The following is a 27710-nucleotide window of genomic DNA, read 5'->3' on the forward strand; positions in this document are numbered from 1 at the left end:
ATCCCCAGCTTAAGACAAAATTATGCACTTGGGGACTAACAACTAGAATTTGTGCGCTGTTCATTTTCATCCCATTTCTATTACTCCAGCTTTCAAGGACATGCAGATTTTCTTGTATGATTTTCCTGTCCTCCTCCATATTGGCAATCCCTCCCAGCTTTGAGTCATCCTCCCACTTCTTGCGCCAAGATCACTAATAAAAATGTTGAGTAAGATTGGTCCCAAGACTGATCTGAGGAACTCCACTAGTAACTCCCTCCAGCCTGACAACTCACCGTTCAATATGACCCCCTTGTAGACTCCCCTTTAACCAATTCTTTATTGACCTTTCGGTTCTCATATTAATCCCCATCTTCTCCAATTTAACGAATAGTTTCCCATGTGGAACTGTATCAAAAACCTTACTGACATCCAGATCAGGTTTCTGTGGCACGATCTACTTTTTGTAACACCATGTTTTATTTATTTATAGTGCTGAAGGCTGGGAGGAAGTGTTAGCAATAGGCTGAGAATGGCCATGTGGAGGTAGGGGAGGGGACGGCAGACAGTGGGGAGGTGAGGGGGGTGCGACATTGGAGGTGTATCTGGGATTGTGTTATGTAGGAGTCCATGTCTCTACTCCCTGTGGCCGTGGTGCCTTCCTTACCAAAGCAGCATGTCAGCAGAGCAGATGCACACACCGTAGCTCTTCCTGGAACGTGCAGCGTTCACAGCCAGACGGGCTGGGCGATTTTTCAGGAACCCAGCTTGATATGCCTGGCTGGGGTGGGTTCTGTTGGACGGGGGTCTGGGGCTCTGATAGTTTGCGATGTTCCTTTTTGCATAGTCGGTTCTTTCCATTTATTTTTTCCCCCCACCTATGCCCAATGCCGCTCTCTTCTTATCTTGCTTCAGTTATTTCACTTCCAGTTTTTAAATGGGATCTATGAATTGCAAAGCTGAATGAAAGATAAAACAAACAGAACTATTTGAATGTTGGCCCATAGCTGGTAGAACTGTACCTAGCAAAGGTCGGCTGTAATGACCGGGTTCCCTCTAGCATTTTCTGGTGGGGCGGATAAAGCAATGTCAAAGAGCCAAATGCGCATTTTAGGGCGAAAGGGCTCGTCAGGTGTTTGCTCTCTAAGGAACATGTCACCGGTCAGGGCTTGCAGTCTTTCAGGAGAGGTGCGCTGGGTTGTATTTAGGAATCTCAGAATAAAAGGTGAAGACGACTGGTTTACAGTATCCAATGAAATCTTGCAAACAATTATACAAATGGACCCTACTGCTGTTAAAACAACATAGTATTAATACTGATTCAAAACTGACATTAAAATTAGGAAAGAAATGAACTGATAGCTACTTACTATTTCTTAAGGCCTAAAATTTTGACACTCCCTCACACCATCTTTTTTTAAAAGCGATGCACAGCACACAGTCAAGTTAATGAATGAAAGCACACCCATTATTGACTGCTTTGTGTTGTATGAGCATCTGATTAAACACTTAATTAAATGCATCAACCCAGCTTAGCTCCAAGGTGTTTAGATGGGAATGAAAAGGTTCTAAATTAAATACATGGCAGAATGCTTAATGGAGAAAATACACTGAAATGCCTCTACCCAATCCTGTTGACGTCTTCTCCCAAACCCTCCATGAGTTCTGGCCTCTTGGTCAACTTGGCTCCCAGTCCCACATCAGCTCTGCCCTCTCCCAACCTAACCCATTTCTACTGAAATCCTTCCTCCTCCTCATCCAGGCAGGGGGTTGGCGCTGCAGCCTCTAAGGTAACTGCGTTAATCACTGTCTCTTGTACTGGGGCTATTTAGATTTCAGGGAACAATTTATCAGAGTTACTGACTCTGGGAGGTGGGAGAGAGGAGAGGCTGAGAGGGTGTTTGCTCTTAGGGCCATGTTCAACCCTGGTAGGCTCCATGTTACCTCGTCCTCCACCCTCCCACATGTGTCTCTGCTCATGTGTCAGTGTGTCACCTTCTGATCATAATGCCACTGGCCTCAGCAGAGCTCCCAGACAGGAGCTACATCTCAAGAGGGTTACGGTACTGAGAGTAAAATACATCACAGGGAGGGAGTAATTATCCTGAAATGAAACATTCCAGTCTGGGAATATTTAAGCTTAGTACCAATGTGGACACACGAACAAATGGGCATAAACTGGACACTAGGAAGTTTAGACTTGAAATTAGATGAAGGTTTCTAACCATTAGAGGAGTGAAGTTCTGGAACAGCCTTCCAAGGGGAGTAGTGGAGGCAAAAGACATATCTGGCTTTAAGACTAAGCTTGATAAGTTTATGGAAGGGGTAGTATGATGGGATAGCATAATTTTGGCAATTAATTTTGGCAATTGATCTTTGATTATCAGCAGGTAAGTATGCCCAGTGGTCTGTGATGGGATGTTAGATGGGATGGGATCTGAGTTACTGCAGAGAATTCTTTCCTGAGTGCTGGCTGGTGAGTCTTGCCCACATGCTCAGGGTTTAGCTGATAGCCATATATGGGGTCGGGAAGGAATTTTCCTCCGGGGCAGATTGGCAGAGGCCCTGGAGGTTTTTCGCTTTCCTCTGCAACGTGGGGCATGGGTCACTTCCACTGCACTTCTCTGCAGCTTGAGGTCTTCAAACTACCATTTGAAGACTTCAGTAACTCAGACATAGGTTAGGGGTTTGTTATAGAAGTGGATGGGTAGGATTCTGTGGCCTGCTTTGTGCAGGAGGTCAGACTAGATGATCATAATGGTCCCTTCTGACCTTAAAGTCTATGAGGAAGTGAAAGAATTCAAGTATTTCATTACTTAAAATTATGCTTGAAATGATTAGATTTGTATGAATAAATTGCAGTAATGTTAGTTTTTACTGTACACATACACAAAAAAATATTTACATAGATAATGTACAGAAATGCTTCTGGAGAAAGTCGAGTTTGATTTAAGGATATTTACACTGTATATTTTGCATGTGACATTGACAATTTCTCTTTGAACAGTTATATGATTTGGCTTTTGGAATCTCAGCAGTTACTGTAATTAAATATTTGTTGTCTGATGACTCCCATAACTTCCCACAGCTCTGAACATTGAAATTGTAAACATTGAAAAAAGGGCTTAAAAATAATTATCGCTATCTATTGAAATTAAAAGAAAGAAATAGACAAAAATAAATGTTGTCAAACCCACTTAACAGTAATTGCAATGTGTTAGGGGATGAAAATTCACAACTAAGGCACCAACCTTAATTCTGTCCTGTAGTGACACCAGGCAATCACTGTAGGGCTATGAATTAGGCATTTTAGTGTATAAAGTTCCAGGTTACAAATGAGTATGATCTGAAGACACATGAGATCTTTTCCTCAGGATATAACTGCCACTGGGTTGTTTCTCTTATTGGTAATTCCCAAAGTGAACAGATTAATAACATTTTACCAGTTATGAAGTAGCCAGTTCAGATTTCTGGAGAGTGTCTGTTACTTTGCACTATGGGCCAGCTCCTTGGAGAGGTGGAACCTTGGTTTCATTTTAACTTCTCCATGCTCAGCAGCTTCTGGAATTTCATTCAAAGTATTTACATGTTTCCCTGCCCTGTTGTTAAAAGTGCTGCTTTAGAAAGTGGGGAAGGGCAGGAACTGACTGCAGGATCAATAGCTGAGTCCCTTAGATATTTATAGCTGATCGGAAGGAGGATGGGGATTGGTGGGTATCTGGGGATTTAATAATAAATACACAAATATCATTGTTTTTAGTGAATTTTCATCTTCTAATTCCCATAACCCACTAATTATCCCTGGCTGCCCCCGGCCGTCTGGGGAGGGAGAACTAGTAAAGTCCTGTGGCCAGTGTGGAACCTAAGGCACAGGGATCTTTCCGTGGCTGACTCAAAGTCACCCAGAGTGAAATTCACTTCACTGGATAAATCGCTAGTTGCTGAGCTCTGCAGAGGGGTGGGGAGGTGAATTCCATCCTCCATTCTTGAGCATGGACCCCCCTCCATTTCTCACCCTGATCTCAGACACTACCCCAATCTTCCCCTGCAGGGATGGACCCACTTGATACTGCCAGAGCCATGTGCCATGGGAGCTAAAGAGGAGAGGCCCAGCTCCAGAACTGCTCCCCCTGCCCACAGCCCCCAAGCTGTGCTAGAATTGCCCTGACTTTCCAATCTGCAGATGGGTCCAGCTGTACCCAGCCCGTGCACCCACCACACACAAACTGGCACAACCAACATCCCAGGATTGGGAAAGACCATCTGGGGCTGGCTGCAGTCTCCGTTTGCTCCTGTGAGGGGAATGGGGTGTCCGTCATATAGGATCCAAACATACCCAGGGGCAGAAGGGAAATGTTGTTTCTTCCAGGGGTTTGAAATGTTTGGCTTAGAGTCCTGAGCTCTGTCTTCCTGTTTGTCTCCTTCTGCCACTTTCAGATCTCTTGGAGAGACAAGGTGGGTGCGGTGATTTTTTTTAGAACCAATTAAAAATACCTTTTTGCTTTCCTGGGATCAACATGGGTACAACAACTTTCCCCTTTGTACCCCGTCCCCATCTCTCCTCCCCCTCAGCTGAGACTCTCCCATGTGATAGGAAAATAAGGGTTCAGTCCTGTCACTGGATTGGGTCTTGCCAGCACTAACGGGAGTGAAAGCCTCTGTGCATTAATGACAGCAGCAGCTCTGGGACTCGACACATAGGGAGAAGAGATGGGAGTGAGCAGGTTATGTTTGTGCCAGGTGTGCACAGGTTACTCATGTGGGAATTCTGCACCGCTGCGTATACACAGAATTCGCGTCCAGCGCAGAATTCCTTTTTTTTTGGCTTGAAGAAGATACATCCTTCCTGAGAAGTGCTGCAGTTCTGCCTTTCACCCACCAGAGGCCCCTGTGGCACCAGAACAACCAGCATTCAGCTGAGTTCATCTTGGTGGTAATTTATTGCCCCGAACTCTACCCCAAATGGGAAGAGAGTTAGTGGGTGCAACTTGGGAGAGTCCTGAGACACGGCTGCCTCTGGCGGGGGGGACAGGGTGGTCATTCTCTACTCGCAAGAGGGTGTGCAAAGGGCACAGGTGGAGCAAATGTCCTCTATGGAGACTGCCCAGCCCCAGGCTATCCTGTCCCAGATGCTTCTTCCCCCACCATACCCCAAACCTCTTCACCCCTCCAACCATCAGTTGCCAGTCTTCCCTCGCTGCTAGCCCTTCCTGACTGGCAGAGACCCTCTAAGCCAGTAGTGTGTCAGGGCTCAACCTTCTGGCTGAGTCCTCAGGGCACTTTCTTCTCTCGGGGTACCATGCCACAGGGGCCCTACAAATCTACATTACTTAGGCTTTGGCTTCAGGCCTAGGTAGGGACTCAAGGCCCTGGATTTCAGCCCCATGTGCTGGAAGTTAAGCTTTCTGCCTTGGACCTCAGTGAGTGTAGTGCTGGCCTTGCTTGGCCCCTTCCCTGAAACCTGCTAGTGGCCCCCACCAGGCCCAGGACCCCTAGTAGAGAACCACTGCCTTACCCTACAAATCACAGCAATGTTCAGGTTACTGCCAGTCATAGAATCATAGAATATCAGGGCTGGAAGGAACCTCAGGAGGTCATGTATCCCAACCCTCTGCTCAAAGCAGGACCAATCCTCAACTAAATCATCCCAGCCAGGGCTGTGTCAAGTCTGACCTTTTCCGAAAGGACCAGTCACTTACTGAGGTCAGTTGAATCTTAGATCTCACAACAAAGACAATACTTGTAGCCAGTTCTGTAATAACCTGTATTAAGACTTATTTAAATGAAATGAGAGTTGTTTTATGGAAAGGAGAGAAACCCTGTCTGAATTCTCTCACATTGCCCTTCTCCCCCTGGCAGGCTACAGATTAACGTCCACGTTTTGCTCCAGATCATCCCATACTCCCAAGAGGAAGGCAATGGCTACAATGGAGCTGGCTCAGGTAAGGGATTCTCAGGGAGCTGGTGGTGGGTTCTGCTTGGAGGGAGAGAAGCAGTAAATGTGTAGGAGGGTGGGAGCCAGTGATGAGCTGCCAAGATATTAACAACAGGTTCCTTCCTCCTCACCTCACGAGGGGATCGTGCCCCATCCAACCCCCCATGATCCTTGACACCCCCCCCGGGGACCCCTGACCCATTCCCCCCTTTCCTTATCCCCTGACTGCCCCCTGCTGCCCCATCAAACCCCTCCTCTCATTCTTGATGCCCCCCCTGGAACCCCTGCCCCATCCAACCACCCCTTCTCTCTGTCCCTAATTGCCCCCCACCACCTTATCCAACCCCTGCTCCTTCCTGACTGCCCCCCCCCGGGACCCTTGCCCCCATTCAATCCCCTTGTTCCCTGCCCTCTGACCGCCCCGACCCCTATCAATCCCCCCACAACCCACCGAACACCCCCTCCCTTCTCTCAGCCCCCTTACCACACTGCCTGGGGCCAGGACCGGGTCCACTCTGCTGGGACCGCGACTGGCACTGCAGGACCTGACTCTCCGAGCCGGGCTGGAGCCGCTCGACTGGAACTGGTGGTGCAGGGGCCAGAACTGGGCCAAGTCGGAGCCGCTCGGCCGGGACCAGCCCGAGCCAGGGATGCTTGGCTGGGACCTGGCTGTGGCGCTCGGCCAGGGCCAGGGGGAGCCGCTCAGGTGGAGCTGGACTGGGCCGCGCGCGCCCTCCCCTGCCCCTCCATCCCCGGTCCAGCTTACCTGCCTGCTTCTTATTTCAGGCTTCCTGTGAATATTAGATTCACGGGAAGCGGGGGTGGAGAAGGAGGGCGGAGTGTTCACATGAGAGAGGGAGGTGAGCTGGAGCCGGGGGCCGGGTGGACAGCTGCTCGAGCCTTTGTTAAATTTAAAAGCTTTTTTAGAACTGGTTGTTCTGGAACAACCGGTTCTAAGAAGGCTTCTAAATTTAAGAACCGGTTTATGCGAACCAGCTGGAGCTCACCACTGGTGGGAGCTGCTAGTGGTGGAGAAAGGGAGGGGACAGGATGTGACAAACCTACTGAGACTTGTGTACTCTAGGGTGTGATGGGTTCTTCTTCGAGTGATTGCTCATATCCATTCCAGTTAGGTGTGCGCGCCGGGCGTGCACGTTCGTCGGAAACTTTTTACCCTAGCAACTCCAGTGGGCCGGCAGGTTGCCCCCTAGAGTGGTGCCGCCATGGCGCTTGATATATACCCCTGCCGGCCCACCCGCTCCTCAGTTCCTTCTTACCGCCGTGTCGGTCGTTGGAACTGTGGAGCGCGGCATAGCTGTCCTCCACGTCCCTAGCTCTCCTTCGTTTTTCAGTTCATAGTTGTAGTTAGTAGTAAATAGTTGTTAAGTATAGTTAGTTAATTGGTGTGTTGTAAATAGTTGTAAATATTTGTTAGCTGGTTGGGGCCGTAGCCCTTCCTGGCACCCGGCACCGGGCCCATGCCTGCTTCGCCAGGCTTCAAACAATGCGCGGCCTGTAAGAAGCCGATGCCGACCAGCGATCCCCACGACGCGTGCCTAAAGTGCCTGGGGGAAGCGCACATCTCAGACAAGTGCCGCATTTGCAAGGCTTTTACGCCTAGGACAAAAAAGGAGAGGGACCAGAGATTGAGGACTCTCCTTATGGAAGCGGCACTCAACCCGGCAGCTTCGCAGACCGTCGCCTCTACACCGGCACCGGACCGCGCCGGCACCGGAAAGACCCCCTGGCACCGTCCTTCCCCGGCACCGGGACCCGAAGCAAGGCCCTCGAAGTCTGCGACTCCATCCAGGCAGACTCGAGTGGAGCGCCCGACACCTACTTCGGCTGCGGCACCACCAGTAGGGATCCCGTCGACTCCAGGCCCGGAGGGTCCGTCGAGTCCGGTCCGTCCTAGCTCCCCCGTAAGATCTGGGATTGAGCTATTGGTCCCATCGATGCCGGAGACTTTCGCTTCGGCACAAGACCTGATCGATCTCACAGAGCCAACTCAGCCTCCACCCCCGATACCCCTGGTGCGGGTGGTGTCCAGAGGCAAGCCGACGATGAGAGCGCCGTCTCGGGACTCATGTTCGCTGTCGAGGCCCTGTCATCGTGGACGCTCCCGATCCCGGTGCCACTCGCAGTCCCGGCACCGCTCTCCTTGGCGGTACCGGTCGCACTCGCGGCGCCGGTCATCCTCCAAACAGTCCCGGTCTGGTTCAAGTCACCAATACCGGCACTGGGACTCTAGGAGCCGTTCCCGCCAGCGATCAACTCCCCGGTCGACCTCCTGGCACCGAGCTGGTGGCAGGTCCCAGTCCCGGTCGACCTCTCAGCACCGAGTCGGCGGCAGGCACCGGTCCCGCTCCCGGCACCGAGTCCAAGGCAGACCCTGGTCCCAATCTCGGCACCGGTATGATTCCCGGTACGGGTCCCCGGCACCAAGAACATCTTTGGCGTCAGGACGAAGGGATCCCTACCAGCCGCGTTCGGCCCCTCCATGACCTTCCAGACAGCCGTCTGTGTCATCACAGGCAGACAGTGTTTATGCACTGGACACAGACAGGCACACGGCCCTTTTTCAAGACCCTCCTCCACAGGACTAGGGACCGCAGCAGTGGGGGTTCTGGACATCCTGGGCTTACCACCAAGACCAGGGCCCCCAGCAGCTTCCTCCTAGGCCTGCGACTGCTGAGCACACAGCGCCGGAGGCATCGCTGTCTCGCCCCTCTCCCTCTCCGGACGGCGAGGACAGGTCCAAACAGCAGGACATGGAGCTCCCTCCGGAGTCAGAGGCGCGGGCTCAGACAGACCCCCTATGGACACTCTCTTGCCAGGGGTCTCCTCATCGTCCTCTTCCCAATGAGGCAGTGGCAGGCACTTTTTCCAACAGCCCTCCCACACTCGACCTCAGGGCACACCAGGACCTCCTCAGGCGTGTAGCGCAGAACTTAAACCTGCAAGCTGAGGAGGTGTCCGAGATCGAAGATCCCGTGGTGAGCATCCTCTCCTCAGATGCTCCCACAAGGGTCGCCCTGCCCTTTATTCGGATCATCCAGGCCAACGCCAATACGATCTGACAATCGCCGGCCTCCGTCCCCCCTGCTGCGCGAGGCGTGGAGCGGAAGTACATGGCTCCCTACAGGGGCTATGAGTACCTCCATGTTCACCTGACACCGTGCTCCCTCGTAGTGCAGTCGGTGAACGAGAGGGAGCGTCATGGACAAGAGGCCCCAGCTCCCAAGTCCAAGCAGGCCAGGCGTATGGACCTCCTCGGCCGCAAGGTCTATTCGGCGGGGGCCCTTCAGCTCAGGGTTTCCAACCAGCAAGCCCTCCTTAGCCGCTACACCTTTAACTCTTGGGTGGCAGCGGATAAGTTTAAGGAGCTGTTGCCACAGAGGCACGTCAAGAATTTGCGGCAATTCTTGACGAGGGCAAGAAGGTCGCAAGAACCTCGTTGCAGGCCTCCTTGGACGCAGCAGACTCGGCCACTCGTACCCTCGCCTCAGGGGTTACAATGCGCCGCATCTCTTGGCTTCAGGTTTCTGGCCTTCCACCGGAACTCCAATATACTATCCAGGACCTCCCGTTCGAAGGCCAGGGCCTGTTCTCGGAGAAGACAGACCCCAGACTAAAGAGTCTGAAAGACAGTCGGTTCATCATGCGCTCCCTTGGGATGCACACACCTGGGACTCAACGCAGACCATTCCGGCGCAAAAACAACAGCAGCAGCGCCGGCCGTACCCCCAGTTCCGCCAGCGGTAGGACCTCAATAGGCGCCGTGGCAGAAATGGCAGGTGCAGACAGTCGGGGAACCAAGGGGGGGGCAGAACCAGAGCTCCTCCAAAGCCCCACCTGGACCCAAACCTTCGTTTTGCAGGTGCGCCCGAGGGCGCGGTACCAGTTTCCCCCAGGGATCCTTCCCCTCCCGTTTTCCAACCGCCTTTCGTTTTTCCTCCAGGTGTGGACCCAAATAACATTCAACCGTTGGGTCTTACGCACTGTGCAGACGGGATACCGTCTGCAGTTTACGTCTTTCCCTCTCTCCCGCCCCCCACCCTCGTCCCTCTTCAGGGTCCCCTCTCACAAGCAATTCCTCCGCCAGGAGGTGCAAACGCTCCTCGACAAAGGAGCCGTAGAGGCGGTTCCGGAGAACGAGAAGGGCAAGGGGTTTTTTCCCGCTACTTCCTCATCCCCAAGGCCAAGGGAGGCCTCAGACCTATCCTTGACCTGCGGAAACTCAAGAAACATCTGGTGAAGTTGAAGTTCCGCATGGTATCCCTGGGGACCATTATCCCACCGCTGGATCCTGGAGACTGGTACGCCGCCCTCGACATGCAGGAAGCTTACTTTCATATCACCATATTGCCACAACACAGATGTTTCCTTTGGTGCGTTGTTGACCACCATCATTACCAATTTGCGGTCCTCCCGTTTGGCCTCTCTATGGTCCCGAGGGTATTCACCACATGCATGGCTGTCGTTGTCACACATCTTCGGCGCAGTCGCATTCACGTGTTCCCTTACCTCGACGATTGGCTGATTCGGGGCACATCAGAGCTGCAGGTCTGCAGCCACGTCCGCAGGATCACCGGCCTCTTTACTACCTTGGGCCTCATTATCAACGTGGACAAGTCCATTCTGCTCCCCATGCAGAGGATAGAGTTCATCGGGGCCATTTTGGACTCCACCTTGGCCAGGGCCCTTCTGCCGTTGCCCAGGTTCCAGTCGCTGTCGGCCATCATTCAGCGCTTGCAGGCGGCCCCCCTGACCTCTACAAGGACATGCCTAACCCTCTTAGGCCACATGGTGGCCTGCACATTTGTGACAGGTTATGCGTGGCTCCGCATGAGGCCCCTCCAATCTTGGCTCATCGCGCAGTACCGGCCAACAGACATTTGCTGGACATGGTTGTCACCATCCCCCAGGGGGTATTGGATTCCCTCCTCTGGTGGCTAGACCAGTCCGTCGTGTGTGCAGGGCTCCCGTTTCATCCGCCCCAACCGTCGGTGTCCCTAACAACGGATGCCTCAGATCTCGGCTGGGGGGCCCAACTGGGAACCCTGAGGACACAGGGCCTGTGGTCCCCTCAGGAGGTGGATCTACTCATTAACATACGGGAGTTGAGAGCGGTCCATCTTTTTTGTCAAGCGTTCTCCCATCAGCTTCGAGGTCGTTGTGTCGCGGTGTTCACTGACAACACGACGACCATGTACTATATCAACAAGCAGGGCGGCACCAGATCCTCTCCCCTATGTCAGGAGGCGATGCGGCTCTGAGACTTCTGTATAGCCCACTCCATTCACCTCACGGCTTCCTTCCTCCCTGGAGTACGGAACACTCTGGCGGACCGCCTGAGCAGATCCTTCCTCTCGCACGAGTGGTCCCTTCGCCCGGACGTCGCCCTCTCACTCTTCCAGAGGTGGGGTTGTCCCCGCGTGGACCTCTTCGCGTCCAGGGGGAACAGGAAATGCCAGGCGTTCTGCTCCTTTCAGGGCCAGGAACCCGGGTCGGTAGCGGACGCCTTCCTTATCCCGTGGACGACCCACTTGTTGTACGCATTCCCTCCATTCCCACTGGTCCACAAGGTCCTTCTGAATGTGTGCAGGGACAGGGCCCGCGTGATTAAGATAGCTCCAGCGTGGCCCAGGCAACATTGGTACCCCATGTTGCTGGACCTGGCCATAACCAATCCTGTCCCCTTGCCCCTTCACCTGGACCTGATCACCCAGGACCACGGCAGACTCTGTCACCCGGACCTCCAGTCGCTGCACCTCACGGAGTGGCTCCTGCATGGCTGACCAGATCCGAATTACGCTGCTCTACCCCGGTACGTGAAGTACTCCTGGGCAGCAGGAAGCCTTCCACCAGAGCGACGTACTCGGCCAAGTGGAAGCGTTTCTCCTGTTGGTGTACAGAGAGGGGTTTCCTCCCTATGGAGGTTTCTGCTGCCAATATTTTGGACTACATTTGGTCCCTCAAGCAACTGGGCCTGGCGATATCATCCCTTTGGGTTCACCTGGCGGCTATCTCCACCTTTCATCCGGGTGGGGATGGTTGCTCGGTTTTCTCTCACCCGACGGTGACTAGATTCCTGAAGGGACTAGAACGTCTCTACTCCCAGGTCCGACCCCCTGCCCCTACCTGGTTCTGGCTCGGCTCATGGGGCCTCCCTTTGAGCCGTTAGCTACATGTTCCCTGCTCTATCTTTCCTGGAAGACTACCTTTCTAGTGGCCATCACCTCAGCTAGACGGGTGTCGGAACTCCGGGCCCTCTCGGTAGATCCCCCCGTATACGGTCTTCCATAAAGATAAGGTACAGATGAGACCGCATCCTGCCTTTCTCCCCAAGGTGGTCTCAGCCTTTGACATCAACCAGGAGATCTTCCTCCCCATCTTTTTCCCGAAGCCTCATTCGTCACGCAGGGAGTAACAACTCCACTCGCTTGATGTCCGTCGGGCTCTTGCGTTTTATGTGGACAGAACCAGACCGTTCCGCAAATCCCCCCAGCTTTTCGTGGCAGTAGCGGACCGCATTAAGGGGCTTCCCATTTCCTCGCAGAGGTTATCCTCGTGGGTAACGTCCTGTATCAGGACCTGCTGTGACTTGGCTCACATCCCTACGGGCCGTGTGACTGCGCACTCTACCAGGGCGCAGACGTCGTCGCTGGCTTTCCTCGCCCGCATGCCCATCCAAGAGATCTGTCGGGTGGTCATTGGTCCAGACTTTTGCTTCCCATTACGTCCTGGTCCAGCAGTCCAGAGATGACGCGGCCTTCGGCGCTGCAGTGCTCCATGCCGCGACTTCTCACTCCGACCCCACCGCCTAGGTAAGGCTTGGGATTCACCTAACTGGAATGGATATGAGCAATCACTCGAAGAAGTAAAGACGGTTACTCACCGTTGTAACTGTTGTTCTTCGAGATGTGTTGCTCATCTCCATTCCACACCCGCCCTCCTTCCCCACTGTCGGAGTAGCCGGCAAGAAGGAACTGAGGAGCGGGTGGGCCGGCAGGGGTATTTATCAAGCGCCATGGCTGCGCCACTCTAGGGACCGACCTGCCGGCCCACTGGAGTTGCTAGGGTCAAAAGTTTCCGATGAACGTGCACGCGCGGCGCGCACACCTAACTGGAATGGTCGTGAGCAACACATCTCGAAGAACAACAGTTACAAAGGTGAGTAACCGTCTTTTGTCACCCTGGGGTGCAGTCTGGGGGGCTTCTGGGAACCGCTGTTCCCTCTAACCCTGAAGCTGAGCTGGCCCTTCTCACGCTGCTTTGCTGGAGATTCAGCCAGCCTCTCCAGGGCCTGTTATCACCCAACAGGACAGCAGGTGGCGCCATGCATCCAACTAAACTACCTGAGTGCTTTTACCTCCAGCAGGTCTTTCAAAACTCTAGTTATCTGGACCCACTGATTTAAACACTTCTAACTTTAATAGCTGCTGTTTAACATCCTCGTGAGTTACTTTGGGAATGGAAAGACTGTCAGTGTCAACATCTTATGATATGAGTTACATCATCTGTTTGTCTCCAAATCCAGGAGAGAAATATTTATTGAACACTTTTACCTCTTCTGCATGATTATTGATAATTCTACCATTTCCATCTAGTAATTTACCACTACCATTGTTAGGATTAATTTTGTACTTTTAAAAACTTCCTTCTTATTTTCCTTGGCACCTCATAGACTAACACACGTTTTGGAGCATGAGCTTTCCTGGGTGAATACCCACTTCTTCAGATGCATGTGACGAAGTAGGTATTCACATGCATCTGATTAATTGGATATTCACCCACGAAAGCTCATGCTCCAAAATGTCTGTTAGTCTATAAGGTGCCACAGGACTCTTTGCTGCTTTTACAGATCCAGTTTAACACGGCTACCGCTCTGATACTATTTTCATTGGTTGATCATTGGTTTCTGATAGCTTCCCTTGCCAACTTTTTACAATTCTGACCTTCTGTCATAAACAGATAGCTAAGGGTTAATGTCTCTTTCACCTGAAGCACCTGACCAGAGGACCAATCAGGAAACTGGATTTTTTCAACTTTGGGTGGAGGGAATTTTGTGTCTGAGGTCTTTGTTGTCTGTCTTCCTGCTTTCTCTGAGCTTTGGAGAAGCAGTTTCTACTTTCTAGTCTTCTGTTTCTAAGTGTAAGGACAAAGAGATCAGATAGTAAGTTATATGGTTTCTTTTCTTTGGTATTTGCATGAATATAAGTGCTGGAGTGCTTTGATTTGTATTCTTTTTGAATAAGGCTGGTTATTCAATAATCTTTTAAGCAATCGACCCTGTATTGTATCATCTTAATACAGAGAGACAATTTGTATGTATTTTTCTTTCTTTTTATATAAAGCTTTCTTTTAAGACCTGTTGGAGTTTTTCTTTACTTCAGGGAAATTGAGTCTGTACTCACCAGGGAATTGGTGGGAGGAAGAAATCAGGGGAGATCTGTGTGTTGGATTTGCTAGCCTGATTTTGCATTCCCTCTGGGTGAAGAGGAAAGTACTTTTTGTTTCCAGGACTGGGAACAGAGAGGGGGGGTCACTCTGTGTAGTTTCACAGAGCTTGTGTCTGTGTATCTCTCCAGGAGCACCTGGAGGGGGGAAGGGAAAAAGGATTATTTCCCTTTGTTGTGAGATTCAAGGGATTTGGGTCTTGGGGTCCCCAGGGAAGGTTTTTCTGGGGGACCAGAGTGCCCCAAAACACTCTAATTTTTTGGGTGGTGGCAGCAAGTACCAGGTCCAAGCTGGTAACTAAGCTTGGAGGTTTTCATGCTAACCCCCATATTTTGGACGCTAAGGTCCAAATCTGGGACTAAGGTTATGATATGGTGTAGCAGCAGGTGGGATATAGACAGAATCCAGAAGCCAGTAGGAGTATTATATTTTTCTCTTCTCTGCTAAGGGCTTTTTAGCAGAGAGAAACAGTTGATTTTAAAAGGGAACCAGAGAGAATTTTATTTTCTGCTCTCTCTGGCAGTTTGTGGCTTGCATAATAAGCAAGAAGCCATTAAGAGACTGTTGAGGGTCTTTTGTCACACAATAGCACTCCCATTGAGAGTCATTACCAGCACTATATGAATGCAAATAAAGTGGTTTTTCAGGTTTACTTAACATTGAAAATTAGCTGAAGGCACTGTTGCTAGGCAGACTTCAGGAGGCAACAGAGAACCTGCAGTTCAGAAGATAAACACCGGAGGGCACCCCAACACAAGAAAACAGGAACCATGACTTCTAAGGCAAAAATTGATGCCGAAGAACAAATCAAAGAAGCTGAACACAGGCAACAGATGGAGATGAAAGAAAAGGAAGAAAGCATGAAACTGGCAGCCTTCCAAAGAGAACAGGCAGCCCAAGAGGCAGCACACAAAAGAAAACTAGAAGAAGAAGAGGTGGCCCACCGCCGAGAAATGGAAAAACAACAAAAAGAAATGGAAAAACAACAAAAAGAGAATGAAGAGAAGGAAAAACAGAGAAAACATGAACTGGAGTTGGCAAAAGCTGGGCTGCATGTGCCAGCCAACCCTACCAACCCGGCGCCCATTATTGCTCCACAGCACAGGAAATTTCCCACCTACAAGGCAGGTGATGACACTGAGGCCTTCTTGGAAAATTTTGAAAGAGCCTGTCTTGGGTACAGCATTCCCGAAGACCAGTACATGGTAGAATTGAGGTCACAGCTCAGTGGACCTTTAGCAGAGGTGGCAGCTGAAATGCCTAAGCAGCAAATGAATGACTATAAACTTTTTCAAACCAAGGCCAGATACAGGATGGGGATAACCCCAGATCATGCCCGTCGGCGCTTCAGAACCCAAAAGTGGAAACCAGAGGTGTCATTTCCCAAACACGCCTACTACATTGCAAAAAACTATGAGGCCTGGATAACAGGAAACAACATTCAAACCTTGGAAGAACTGCACCTCCTCATACAAATGGAGCAGTTCTTGGATGGTGTTCCTGAAGACATCACACGGTACATACAAGATGGAAATCCCAAAGATATCGCTGAGGCGGGGGAGATTGGAGCCAAATGGATGGAACTGGCAGAAAGCAAGAAAGCTACTGTCAAGGGGAACGATTACCCCAGGGGGCACACAGACCATAAACCCTACAACCGAGGACAGCCAAAGACCCCACATACCACCCAAGTAAAGCCACAGACACCCTACCCTTCCACCTCACCAGTCTCCAGTAACTCACCTCGGCCCAGTGACCCATCAGATGGAAGATGCTTTAAGTGTAATGAACTGGGACATATCAAGGCCAACTGTCCCAAGAACACTATGCGAGTGCAATTCATTACACCACCATCACACCAAAGATCCCCAGGCCCGGATGCCTCTCAAATACCCTTGGAGCGAAGGGAAAATTTGAGAGTGGGCGGAAAGAAGGTTACTGCGTGGAGAGACACGGGGGCACAAGTGTCAGCTATCCACCAATCCTTCGTTGACCCCAAATTCATCAACCCAAAGGCCAAAGTTACAATTTACCCCTTCATGTCACAAGCTGTAGACTTGCCTACAGCTCAACTGCCTGTCCAGTACAAAGGCTGGTCAGGAATGTGGACTTTTGCAGTCTATGACAATTATCCTATCCCCATGCTACTGGGGGAAGACTTGGCCAACGAGGTGAGGCGGGCCAAGAGAGTGGGAATGGTTACACGTAGCCAAACCAGGCAAGCTTCCAGACCCATTCCTGTTCCTGAGCCGTCCACAGAGGCCCCGTCTGGGTTACCAGAGACCCAGACAGAGGTAGTGGACCCGGATTCCATGCCTACCACTGAAACAGCCACAGCATCTCCAGTCCCAGGCCCGGAACTGGAACAGCAACCAGCACCAGCAAGTGCAACTACATCTTCAAACTCAACGCCAGAGGGCGCCAGCGAGCCAAAACTGGCAGAAGCGACAGACAGCCATACCCAAAAGGCTCAGCCAGAGCCTGAAATACCCTCAGGTGCACCAGCGGAGAGCGGTTCACCAGCAACGGAAACAACCCCATCACCTACATCGCTTCCAGAGGGACCAAGCCCAAGTCCACAGTCTGAGGAAGAACTGGTGACCCCAGCCTCAAGGGAACAGTTCCAGACTGAGCAGGAAGCAGATGACAGCCTTCAGAAAGCTTGGGCGGCGGCACGGAGCACCCCACCGCCTCTCAGCTCTTCTAATCGATCCCGGTTTGTTATAGACCAAGGACTTTTATACAAGGAAATTCTTTCTGGTGGACACCGGGAAGAATGGCAGCCGCAAAAACAGTTGGTGGTTCCAACTAAGTACCGGGGGAAGCTCTTAAGCTTAGCCCATGATCATCCCAGTGGCCATGCTGGGGTGAACAGAACCAAAGACCGGTTGGGGAAGTCCTTCCACTGGGAGGGGATGGGCAAGGGCGTTGCCAAGTATGTCCGGTCTTGTGAGGTATGCCAAAGAGTGGGAAAGCCTCAAGATCAGGTCAAGGCCCCTCTCCAGCCACTCCCCATAATTGAGGTCCCATTTCAGCGAGTAGCTGTGGATATTCTGGGCCCTTTCCCAAAAAAGACGCCCAGAGGAAAGCAGTACGTACTGACTTTAGTGGACTTTGCTACCCGATGGCCAGAAGCAGTCGCTCTAGGCAACACCAGGGCTAACACTGTGTGCCTGGCCCTAACAGACATCTTTGCCAGGGTAGGTTGGGCCTCTGACATCCTTACAGATTCAGGGTCTAATTTCCTGGCAGGGACCATGGAAAAACTGTGGGAAACTCATGGGGTGAATCACTTGTTTGCCACCCCGTACCACCATCAAACCAATGGCCTGGTGGAAAGGTTCAATGGAACTTTGGGGGCCATGATACGAAAATTCATCAACGAATTCTCCAATAATTGGGACCTAGTGTTGCAGCAGTTGCTGTTTGCCTACAGGGCTGTACCACATCCCAGTTTAGGGTTTTCACCATTTGAACTTGTGTATGGTCACGAGGTTAAGGGGCCATTACAGTTGGTGAAGCAGCGATGGGAGGGGTTTACGCCTTCTCCAGGAACTAACATTCTGGACTTTGTAGGCAACCTACAAAGCACCCTCCGACACTCTTTAGCCCTTGCTAAAGAGAACCTAAAGGATGCTCAAGAAGAGCAAAAGGCCTGGTATGACAGACATGCCAGAGATCGGTCCTTCAAGGTAGGAGACCAGGTTATGGTCTTGAAGGCGCAACAGGCCCATAAGATGGAAGCATCATGGGAAGGGCCATTCACGGTCCAAGAGCGCCTGGGAGCTGTAAACTACCTCATAGCATTTCCCAATTCCTCACTAAAACCTAAAGTGTACCATGTTAATTCTCTCAAGCCTTTCTATTCCAGAGACTTACAGGTTTGTCAGTTTACAGTCCAGGGAGAGGATGCTGAGTGGCCTGACGGTGTCTACTACGACGGGAAAAAAGATGGTGGCGTGGAAGAGGTGAACCTCTCAACCACCCTGGAACGTCTGCAGCGGCGACAAATCAAGGAGCTGTGCACTAGCTTCGCCCCATTGTTCTCAGCCACCCCAGGACGGACTGAACGGGCATACCACTCCATTGATACAGGTAATGCTCACCCAATCAGAACCCCACCCTACCGAGTGTCTCCTCATGCCCAAGCTGCTATAGAACGGGAGATCCAGAACATGCTACAGATGGGTATAATCCGCTCATCTACCAGTGCATGGGCATCTCCAGTGGTTCTGGTACCCAAACCAGATGGGGAAATACGCTTTTGCGTGGACTACCGTAAGCTAAATGCTGTAACTCGTCCGGACAACTATCCAATGCCACGTACCGATGAGCTATTGGAAAAGTTGGGACGTGCCCAGTTCATCTCTACAATAGACTTAACCAAGGGGTACTGGCAAGTACCGCTAGATGAACCTGCCAAGGAGAGGTCAGCATTCGTCACCCATGTGGGGGTGTATGAATTCAATGTCCTTCCTTTCGGCCTTCGAAATGCACCCGCCACCTTCCAGAGGCTGGTAGATGGTCTACTAGCTGGACTGGGAGAATTTGCAGTTGCCTACCTCGATGATGTGGCCATTTTTTCAGACTCCTGGCCCGAACACCTACTACACCTGGAAAAGGTCTTTGAGCGCATCAGGCAGCAGGACTAACTGTTAAGGCCAAAAAGTGTCAAATAGGCCAAAACAGAGTGACTTACCTGGGGCACCAGGTGGGTCGAGGAACCATAAACCCCCTACAGGCCAAGGTGGATGCTATCCAAAAGTGGCCTGTCCCAAAGTCAAAGAAGCAGGTCCAATCCTTCTTAGGCTTGGCCGGATACTACAGGCGATTTGTACCACACTACAGCCAAATCGCTGCCCCATTGACCGACCTGACCAAAAAGACCCAGCCAAATGCCGTTAAGTGGACTGATGAGTGTCAAAAGGCCTTTACCCAGCTTAAGGCGACGCTCGTGTCTGACCCTGTGCTCAGGGCCCCGGACTTTGACAAGCCATTCCTAGTAACCACAGATGCATCTGAGCGTGGTATAGGAGCAGTGCTCATGCAGGAAGCAACAGATCACAACTTCCATCCTGTCGTGTTTCTCAGCAAGAAACTGTCTGAGAGGGAAAGTCACTGGTCAGTCAGTGAAAAGGAATGCTATGCCATTGTGTACGCCCTGGAAAAGCTACGCCCATATGTTTGGGGACAGGCGGTTCCAACTACAAACTGACCATGCTGCACTAAAGTGGCTTCATACTGCCAAGGGGAACAACAAGAAACTTCTTCGTTGGAGTTTAGCTCTCCAAGATTTTGATTTTGAAATTCAACACATCACAGGAGCTTCTAACAAAGTAGCTGATGCACTCTCCCATGAGAGTTTCCCAGAATTCAGTAGTTAAAAAGTGTTCTTAAAATGTAGAAGTCTGTTAGTTATATACTTAGGAGTATATGTAAAGGTCTATGTGTTGTATTAATCTGTTTATTTTCAAGTTCTAGAAGGAAATCGCCGCCAGTGAGCTTCCCCACTGTCTGCAATTTGGGGGGCATGTCATAAACAGATAGCTAAGGGTTAATGTCTCTTTCACCTGAAGCACCTGACCAGAGGACCAATCAGGAAACTGGATTTTTTCAACTTTGGGTGGAGGGAATTTTGTGTCTGAGGTCTTTGTTGTCTGTCTTCCTGCTTTCTCTGAGCTTTGGAGAAGCAGTTTCTACTTTCTAGTCTTCTGTTTCTAAGTGTAAGGACAAAGAGATCAGATAGTAAGTTATATGGTTTCTTTTCTTTGGTATTTGCATGAATATAAGTGCTGGAGTGCTTTGATTTGTATTCTTTTTGAATAAGGCTGGTTATTCAATAATCTTTTAAGCAATCGACCCTGTATTGTATCGTCTTAATACAGAGAGACAATTTGTATGTATTTTTCTTTCTTTTTATATAAAGCTTTCTTTTAAGACCTGTTGGAGTTTTTCTTTACTTCAGGGAAATTGAGTCTGTACTCACCAGGGAATTGGTGGGAGGAAGAAATCAGGGGAGATCTGTGTGTTGGATTTGCTAGCCTGATTTTGCATTCCCTCTGGGTGAAGAGAAAAGTACTTTTTGTTTCCAGGACTGGGAACAGAGAGGGGGGGTCACTCTGTGTAGTTTCACAGAGCTTGTGTCTGTGTATCTCTCCAGGAGCACCTGGAGGGGGGAAGGGAAAAAGGATTATTTCCCTTTGTTGTGAGATTCAAGGGATTTGGGTCTTGGGGTCCCCAGGGAAGGTTTTTCTGGGGGACCAGAGTGCCCCAAAACACTCTAATTTTTTGGGTGGTGGCAGCAGGTACCAGGTCCAAGCTGGTAACTAAGCTTGGAGGTTTTCATGCTAACCCCCATATTTTGGACGCTAAGGTCCAAATCTGGGACTAAGGTTATGATACCTTCTAACTTAGATTCTTTACTATTGACTTCCACTTTCTTCCACATATTTTATTTGGAGAGTTTTGGGATTCCTACTAGGGAGCCACCAGCAGGATCCAGAGGCAGCCCCTTCTCCCATATTAAGCTCTGGCTATTAGCTATGTGATAAATGTGATAACCCTGCCTCCATCTGTCAGCTGGGAGACACAAAGGTTCTCTTTCCACCCTCTGATGCCTCCTGGCCGCTCTAAGCTAGGTGAGGTGGGACTCTGTTAACATGTGCCTCCCGGAGCTTCTATTTTCCTGGTGCTGCTGTTCTGTGAATAGTGGGGTTGTGACTAGGGAGCAGATCCTGAGTGTTGGACTCTTTCTCTTTCAGGGGCCGGTGAGTTTTGAGGAGGTGGCTGTGTATTTCACCAGGGAGGAATGGGCTCTGCTGGACCCTGTTCAGAGAGCCCTCTACTGGAATGTCATGCAGGAGAACTATGAGACGGTGACCTCGCTGGGTAAGGAGTCCTGTCCCCTGGGTTATTAGAAGCTGTGGGGTCTCTAGAGAACCTGAGCCGTAATAACTTTATACCTTTATTCATCATCCAAGTTTTGACAAGTTTCTTTGCCCCCCCTTTTTTTCTTATCTCCTATACACTAGCAGGCAGCAGGGAGGGAGGAGGTAATGAGAGACGAGGAGGAAACACAAGAAGCTCCCAAGGCACCGGGAGGTGGTGCCGGCTGCGAGTAATGGGAAGAAGGGGAGGGGAGTGTGGAGGAAGGGCACCCAGGAAGTGGGCTGAGTGGATCAGTGGGAGGGAGGAGAGGTTTGGGGATCTAGAGCTGTGGGGGATACCAGACCTTTAACCGTGAATCCTTACCGAAACCTCAGGTAAATCCCAGACTTCAGCATAACCGCTCTCGCAAAGCCTCAACTTAATATAAGGCCCTGAACTGTAGCAAGCTTAGGCTACGTTTACTAAATCGTATCACTAAATCGACCACGGCTAGATCAATTTCAGAGCGTCAATCCCGGCTATAGTGTCGACCTGCCCTTAATAACCCATTTCTTTATGTTCACCTCCTTGCCCCTCCACGCATGTTCCAAGCTAATAAGCAATACTCTGATCATGACATCTTACCTCTAGCGAGTATAAAATTGCCCACAAGACGTGAGACTAGCTCATAGATGGTAAAATCAGGTCGGGGTCAAGAAGAGTGAGAGTTTGGAGAGAGTCTTGTCCCCTCTCTCCCCATCTGCAAGCAGCCACAAGTTGTCTTCCCTCCAGGCTCCTTGGATCTTTGAGCCTGTCCCTCCTGAGGTTGCATGGCCCAGTTCTTGTTTCTTACATTCTCCTTTTCCGGAAGAATTAGAGGCTGTTGCTCCTGAATGTTAGCGTTCAATTCCTGAGCCTTCTCCTCACACTGGAGGAGTTTAATTCTCCCTCCCATTACAACTGAGTCACTAGATTTCCTAATGCCCCAAAATGTGCTTTTGCAATGTCACAGTTCAGGAGTAGCTAAGCCTTTGGCCTGTCTCCATGGTCTGCTCAAGGAATGGCCCCTCAGATATCAGGCCTCTAGCCAGCCCCTCTCTATGGGTAGGAACCCAGATGCCTCTCCTTTTTGAGCAGTGTGTGAGGATTGCAGCTTGTCCTCCACTGTGTTTGCTGGACTAACGTCCAGTTCCTGTGCTTTGCTTTCTTTCCAGGGGGTTTGAGCAGTGTGTGTGTGACAGAGGTGGGACTTTTGGTGATACTTGTATGATGACAATACACACCTGAGTTTCCTGCTGTGGTTGGTATTGCTATGATTAGAAGGAGCAGGAGACGTGAGGTGTTTTGTCACGTAGCTGTCCTGGGGTGATATGAATGGGTCATTAAGGACTGGCTGGGAGTAAGCTACATCAATGGAATACCCAACAGAAACAAGGGAATGACTGTCACCCAGGACTGCCCAGAGGATTCAGGGGGCCTTGGGTCTTCGGCGGCGTGTCGTCCTTATCCGCTCTTACACCGCAGAGCATTTTCCCCATGTCCCCCTTACCAGCTCTGATGCTGGAGAGCATTTACCCTGTGTCCTCGTTCCCTGTTCCTGTTCCCCCTCCTGTTTGACTCAGTTTATATAGTAATATTCTCAGCTGTACCTTTGCTTAACAAATCATTGTACTGAAATTTAATTAACCAATCCTAACACATTGAAACATAATTCTCTAACCCAATTGTATCCCACTACCCCAATTCACTTAGACCTAGCAAACTTAATTATATAGCAGACAAAAACAATTAGAAAACCAGACTGATTAACATTGTAAAGTGGTGGCCATAAAGATAAAATAATACAAAAATGTGGGTTTCAAAACCACAAGCATTGAGAAGTGATTTCTTGCCAGACTGGCTGCTATCAAACTAAGTTTTCTTTAATCATCTTAAGATCTGTTCCTTTATCTGGTGGTGGTGGGCTCTCTCAGGACAGGATCATCTTCCTAACAGCCCAATAGCACCTTATTTCAGTGTGACTGGTTTGGGATGTGAGGATGTGACCCTTTGCTTCACAGCTTATGGCTGCCCCTGCTGCATAGGCAAAGGCCTTAGCCTAAGGACAAGGCCTCAGTCTGTCACGGTAAGAGAAGGCCCTTACAAATACAGACAGTGATTTTGACTCTTTGTTTTCATACTCCTGTAAGTAGCTAAGTGATAAAAATACACCTAAGTTCTTAAACTATAGGCTTTACAGGTAGGCCTGAATATCTCTATTCTAACAGTGGGTTCTGTCCCTTCTCCCATTCTGTGTCTGTCTTGTGTATATAGATTGTAAATTCTTCAGGGCATGGGCCCTCTACTATTCTGTGTTTGTACTTGTCCTAGCACTATGGGGACCCACTGTTGTGCCATAGCACTAGGGTAATGAATATGATTTATAATCATCATAATTCTCCTGCCACTTTGAGCCAAGAAAGCTGGCCTTGGGATGTTACTGCTTAACAATGAACTGGGGGTTAAAACCATGGACTATTCTTTGTGACAAGTATCCCAGAAATTCCACTGACCTACCTGGTATTCTTTGGCTGCAGTAGGGTTTCCAGTTTCCAAGCCTGATGTGATCTCCCAGCTGGAACGAGGGGAAGAGCCGTGGGTCCCAGACCTCCAGGGCTCTGAGAAAGAAGTGCTTCCAAGAGTTGCCTTCCCAGGTGAGGACTTGGTTAACCAGCTCAAAAACTGTGTGGGAATGCAGGAAACATTTGGGATGCCCTACAAAGACCCTGTGAGCTCTCCAAGTTCAGGATTGTTCCCTGCAGATGTGGAAGCAATATGGCAGATGTGACTCATGGCTTCCCTCCTATTCTGATTAACAACTGGCAGCAGGTCGCTCTCCGATTTCACTTTCCCCTGAGTGTTCTTGTGAGATGCAGACCAAAACTGATCCCTTCCTCTCTCTTCTGGGGAAGGTTTTGGGGAAAAATCAGCTCCTGATTGTGTGGGAGAGATCAAACCTATTTTGGATTGTTCATCCTTTTTTCCATTCCTCTCTGAGATTTTCTTTCTTTCTGGTGCAGGTAGTGATCTGTGTCTGGATTCTCTCTGTTTCCCATCAAGTGATGGGATGGTGAGTGAGAATGAGGAAGAGAAACCCCATCAGGAAGATGCTGAGCAAGGAGAATCACATGGAACTTTATCAGGAAGATCCAAAGGGAATGTTTCTGGGATTTGTGCACTCCCAGAAAAAACGAAAGCCTGTGAGACTCAGGGGAGGCCAGAGGGAAACATTAGTAGCCACTCAGACCTTATAACAAGCGACAGAATCAACTTGGAAGAGAGACGCCACACATGCCATGAGTGTGGGAAAAGCTTCAAGCGACGCTCAAACCTTATCAGACATCAGAGAAGCCACACAGGTGAGAAACCTTACGAATGCTCTGAGTGTGGGAAATGCTTCATGGATAGTTCAGCCCTCATCTCACATCAGCTAATCCACACAGGAGAAGCGCCCTACACATGCTCAGAGTGCGGGAAAAGCTTTAGTTGGAGCTCACACCTTATCGCACATCGTAGAATCCACACAGGAGAGAAGCCCTACACATGCGCTGAGTGTGGGAAAAGCTTTAGTCAGAGCTCTACCCTTATCGCACATCGTAGAATCCACACAGGAGAGACGCCCTACACGTGCTCTGAGTGCGGGAAAAGCTTCAATCAGAGCACACTCCTTAAGAAACATCAGAGAATCCATACTGGTGAGAGACCTTATGAATGCTCTGAGTGTGGGAAATGGTTCACTGATAGTTCAACCCTCATTTCACATCAGCGAATCCACACAGGAGAAGCACCCTACACATGCTCAGAGTGCGGGAAAATCTTTCATTGGCGCTCACACCTTATCACACATCGTAGAATCCACACAGGAGAGAAGCCCTACACATGCGCTGAGTGTGGGAAAAGCTTTAGTCAGAGCTCTACCCTTTTCACACATCGTAGAATCCACACAGGAGAGATGCCCTACACGTGCTCTGAGTGTGGGAAAAGCTTCAATCGGAGCTCAAACCTTATGAAACATCATAGAATCCACACTGGTGACAGACCTTATGGTTACTCAGAGTGTGGGAAATGCTTCATGGATAGTTCAACCCTCATTTCACATCAGCAAATCCACACAGGAGAAGCACCCTACACATGCTCAGAGTGCGGGAAAATCTTTCGTTGGCGCTCACACCTTATCACACATCGTAGAATCCACACAGGAGAGAGGCCCTACACATGCTCTGAGTGTGGGAAAAGCTTTAGTCAGAGCTCTGCTCTTTTCTCACATCGTAGAATCCACACAGGAGAGAAGCCCTACACGTGCTCTGAGTGTGGGAAAAGCTTCAATCAGCGCTCTAGCCTTATCAACCATTGGAGAATCCACACAGGAGAAAGGCCCTACACGTGTTCTGAGTGCGGAAAAAGCTTCAATTGGAACTCAGACCTTACCAGACATAGGAAAATCCACATAGGTGAGAAACCTTATGGATGCTCTGAATGTGGAAGTTGTTTCTTTAATCGTTCAGGCCTCATTGTACATCAGAGAATCCACACAGGGAGCCCTACACATGCTCCGAGTGCAGGAAAAGCTTCAGTCAGCGCTCCGACCTCATTAGACATCAGAAAATCCACATGTCTTAAACGGATAGTTAAGAGTTAATGGAACAGAAGTACTGCCTATCTCTTGCCTGTAAAGGGTTAACAAGATCAGTGAGCCGGGCTGTCACCTGACCAGAGGACCAATCAGGGGATAGGATACTTTCAAATCTTGAAGGAGGGAAGTTTGTGTGTGTGCTGTTAGAATTTGGTTGTTCTCTCTGGGTTCTGAGAGTGACCAGACGTGCAACCAGGTTTCTCTCCAATCTCCCTGATACAGATTCTTATAGATTCAAAATAGTAAGTACTAGGTGGTAAGGCGAGTTAGGCTTATGTTTGTTTTCTTTATTTGCAAATGTGTATTTGGCTGGGAGGAGTTCAAATGGGTATTTGTCTGGAAGGAGTTCAAATTTGTATTTTGCTGAAAGGATTTTAATTTGTACTTGTATACTTAGGCTGGGAGAGTATTCCCAGTGTCTATAGCTGAAAGACCCTGTAACATATTCCATCTTAAATTTACAAAGATCATTTTTATTGTTTTTCCTTCTTTAATTAAAAACTTTTATTGTTTAAGAACCTGATTGTTTTTTTTATTCTGGTGAGACCCCAGGGGCCTGGGTCTGGATCCACCAGGGAATTGGTGGGGAGAAAGGAGGGAAGGGGGAGAGAGAGGTTAATTTTGTCTCTGTGTTAGGATTACTTTCTCTCTCAGGGAAAGTTTGGCAGGGGGAGAAGGAAGGAGGGGGGAGGGTGAATTTTCCTCTCTGTTTTAAGATTCAAGGAGTTTGAATCACAGTAATCTTCCAGGGTATCCCAGGGAGGGGATGGCTGGGAGAGGCAACGGTGAGGGAAAGGGTTTAGTTTCCTTGTGTTAAGATCCAGAGGGACTGGGTCTTGAGGGTCCTCGGGCAAGGTTTTGGGGGGGACCAGAGTGTACCAGGCACTGGAATTCCTGGTTGGTGGTAGCACTACAAGTCCGAAGCTGGTAATTGAACTTAGAGGAATTCATGCTGGTACCGCATCTTTTGGATGCTAAGGTTCAGAGTGGGGAATTATACCATGAGACCACATGAGAGAGAATTGTAATAGATCCCTTGACTAGGGTTGGCCAAAAAAATTTTAAAAAAAATCACATTTGCTAATTCCCACATAGTGATTTTTGCATCATCTTCACCGTGGTCTCAGCTCCACCAGATAAGTTGCCTGCTTCTGCCTTTTGCAGCTCATCCTTCTTTGGGGTCAGTCCTGTGATCTTTTCTATCAACTCCTTTCCTTTTGAGTCATAGGAGTGTGTGTCCCTTCAGCCAGGAATGTTTATCACCTCCAGGTGGGGGAGAGAGGTTTGATCCCAGTAAGGTACACTGAGGCAAAAACTACCTGTGCCTTCCATCCACTGGGACTGTACATGACGCTGGCTGCTCAAGTTAGTGATCTTAATGTAAAAAGTTGTAGTGCAGATGCAGCCCAGGTGCAGTGGTTGGCATTAGCTTTCCCCTCGTCCTGACCTAAACTCCATCACTTTCCTAGTCTAAACAAACCCTGAGCATCATGGTTATCCTGTTCCCTCATTTCAAAGCAATCGTTAGTCATCGAGTTCTCCCTTGGGGAACAAATTGTTTTATTCCCAGTTGCTCTGATGTTGCTTCAAGTTGTGCTGGGGAGCAGATATTTTGATCATCATTTTCCACACTTAAAATATATTGAACTATAACAAAAACCAGGAACAGGGCAGGGATAGGGAAGAATGCCATTTCACCGATTGTAACAACAGACGTAGTTAGGGTAAGTCAGAGGGATTTCTTTATTCCCCATCACCATCCCAATCCCCCTGTTTGTTCAGTTGGTTAGGTCA

At 49.8% G+C, this 27710-nt stretch overlaps 3 protein-coding genes across 7 annotated transcripts in view; 2 read left to right on the forward strand and 1 right to left on the reverse strand.

The window, feature by feature from the left end:
- LOC127039327 (zinc finger protein 420-like) overlaps positions 1 to 27710 on the forward strand; it is a 645607-nt gene that overhangs the window by 399104 nt on the left and 218793 nt on the right. The gene's annotated exons all lie outside the window — the stretch shown is intronic.
- Positions 1 to 27710, reverse strand: part of LOC127039329 (zinc finger protein 665-like) — a 370491-nt gene that overhangs the window by 286254 nt on the left and 56527 nt on the right. The window lies entirely within an intron of this gene.
- The window catches only part of LOC127039362 (gastrula zinc finger protein XlCGF57.1-like), a 261180-nt gene that overhangs the window by 110459 nt on the left and 123011 nt on the right, over positions 1 to 27710 (forward strand). Inside the window, exons 1-4 of one of the 5 annotated variants that reach the window (XM_050932934.1) lie at positions 5844 to 5921; positions 21139 to 21265; positions 23821 to 23937; positions 24304 to 24642. In XM_050932934.1, the coding sequence (XP_050788891.1) occupies positions 5898 to 5921; positions 21139 to 21265; positions 23821 to 23937; positions 24304 to 24642 (607 nt within the window). In that variant the 5' untranslated portion in view covers positions 5844 to 5897. Of the gene's footprint in view, positions 1 to 5843; positions 5922 to 21138; positions 21266 to 23820; positions 23938 to 24303; positions 26435 to 27710 lie in introns of those variants that run through there. The other 4 variants (XM_050932930.1, XM_050932931.1, XM_050932932.1 and 1 more) reach the window with 4 other exon arrangements.

The sequence above is a fragment of the Gopherus flavomarginatus genome, chromosome 23, assembly GCF_025201925.1.
Source record: "Gopherus flavomarginatus isolate rGopFla2 chromosome 23, rGopFla2.mat.asm, whole genome shotgun sequence".
NCBI lineage: Eukaryota > Metazoa > Chordata > Testudines > Testudinidae > Gopherus > Gopherus flavomarginatus.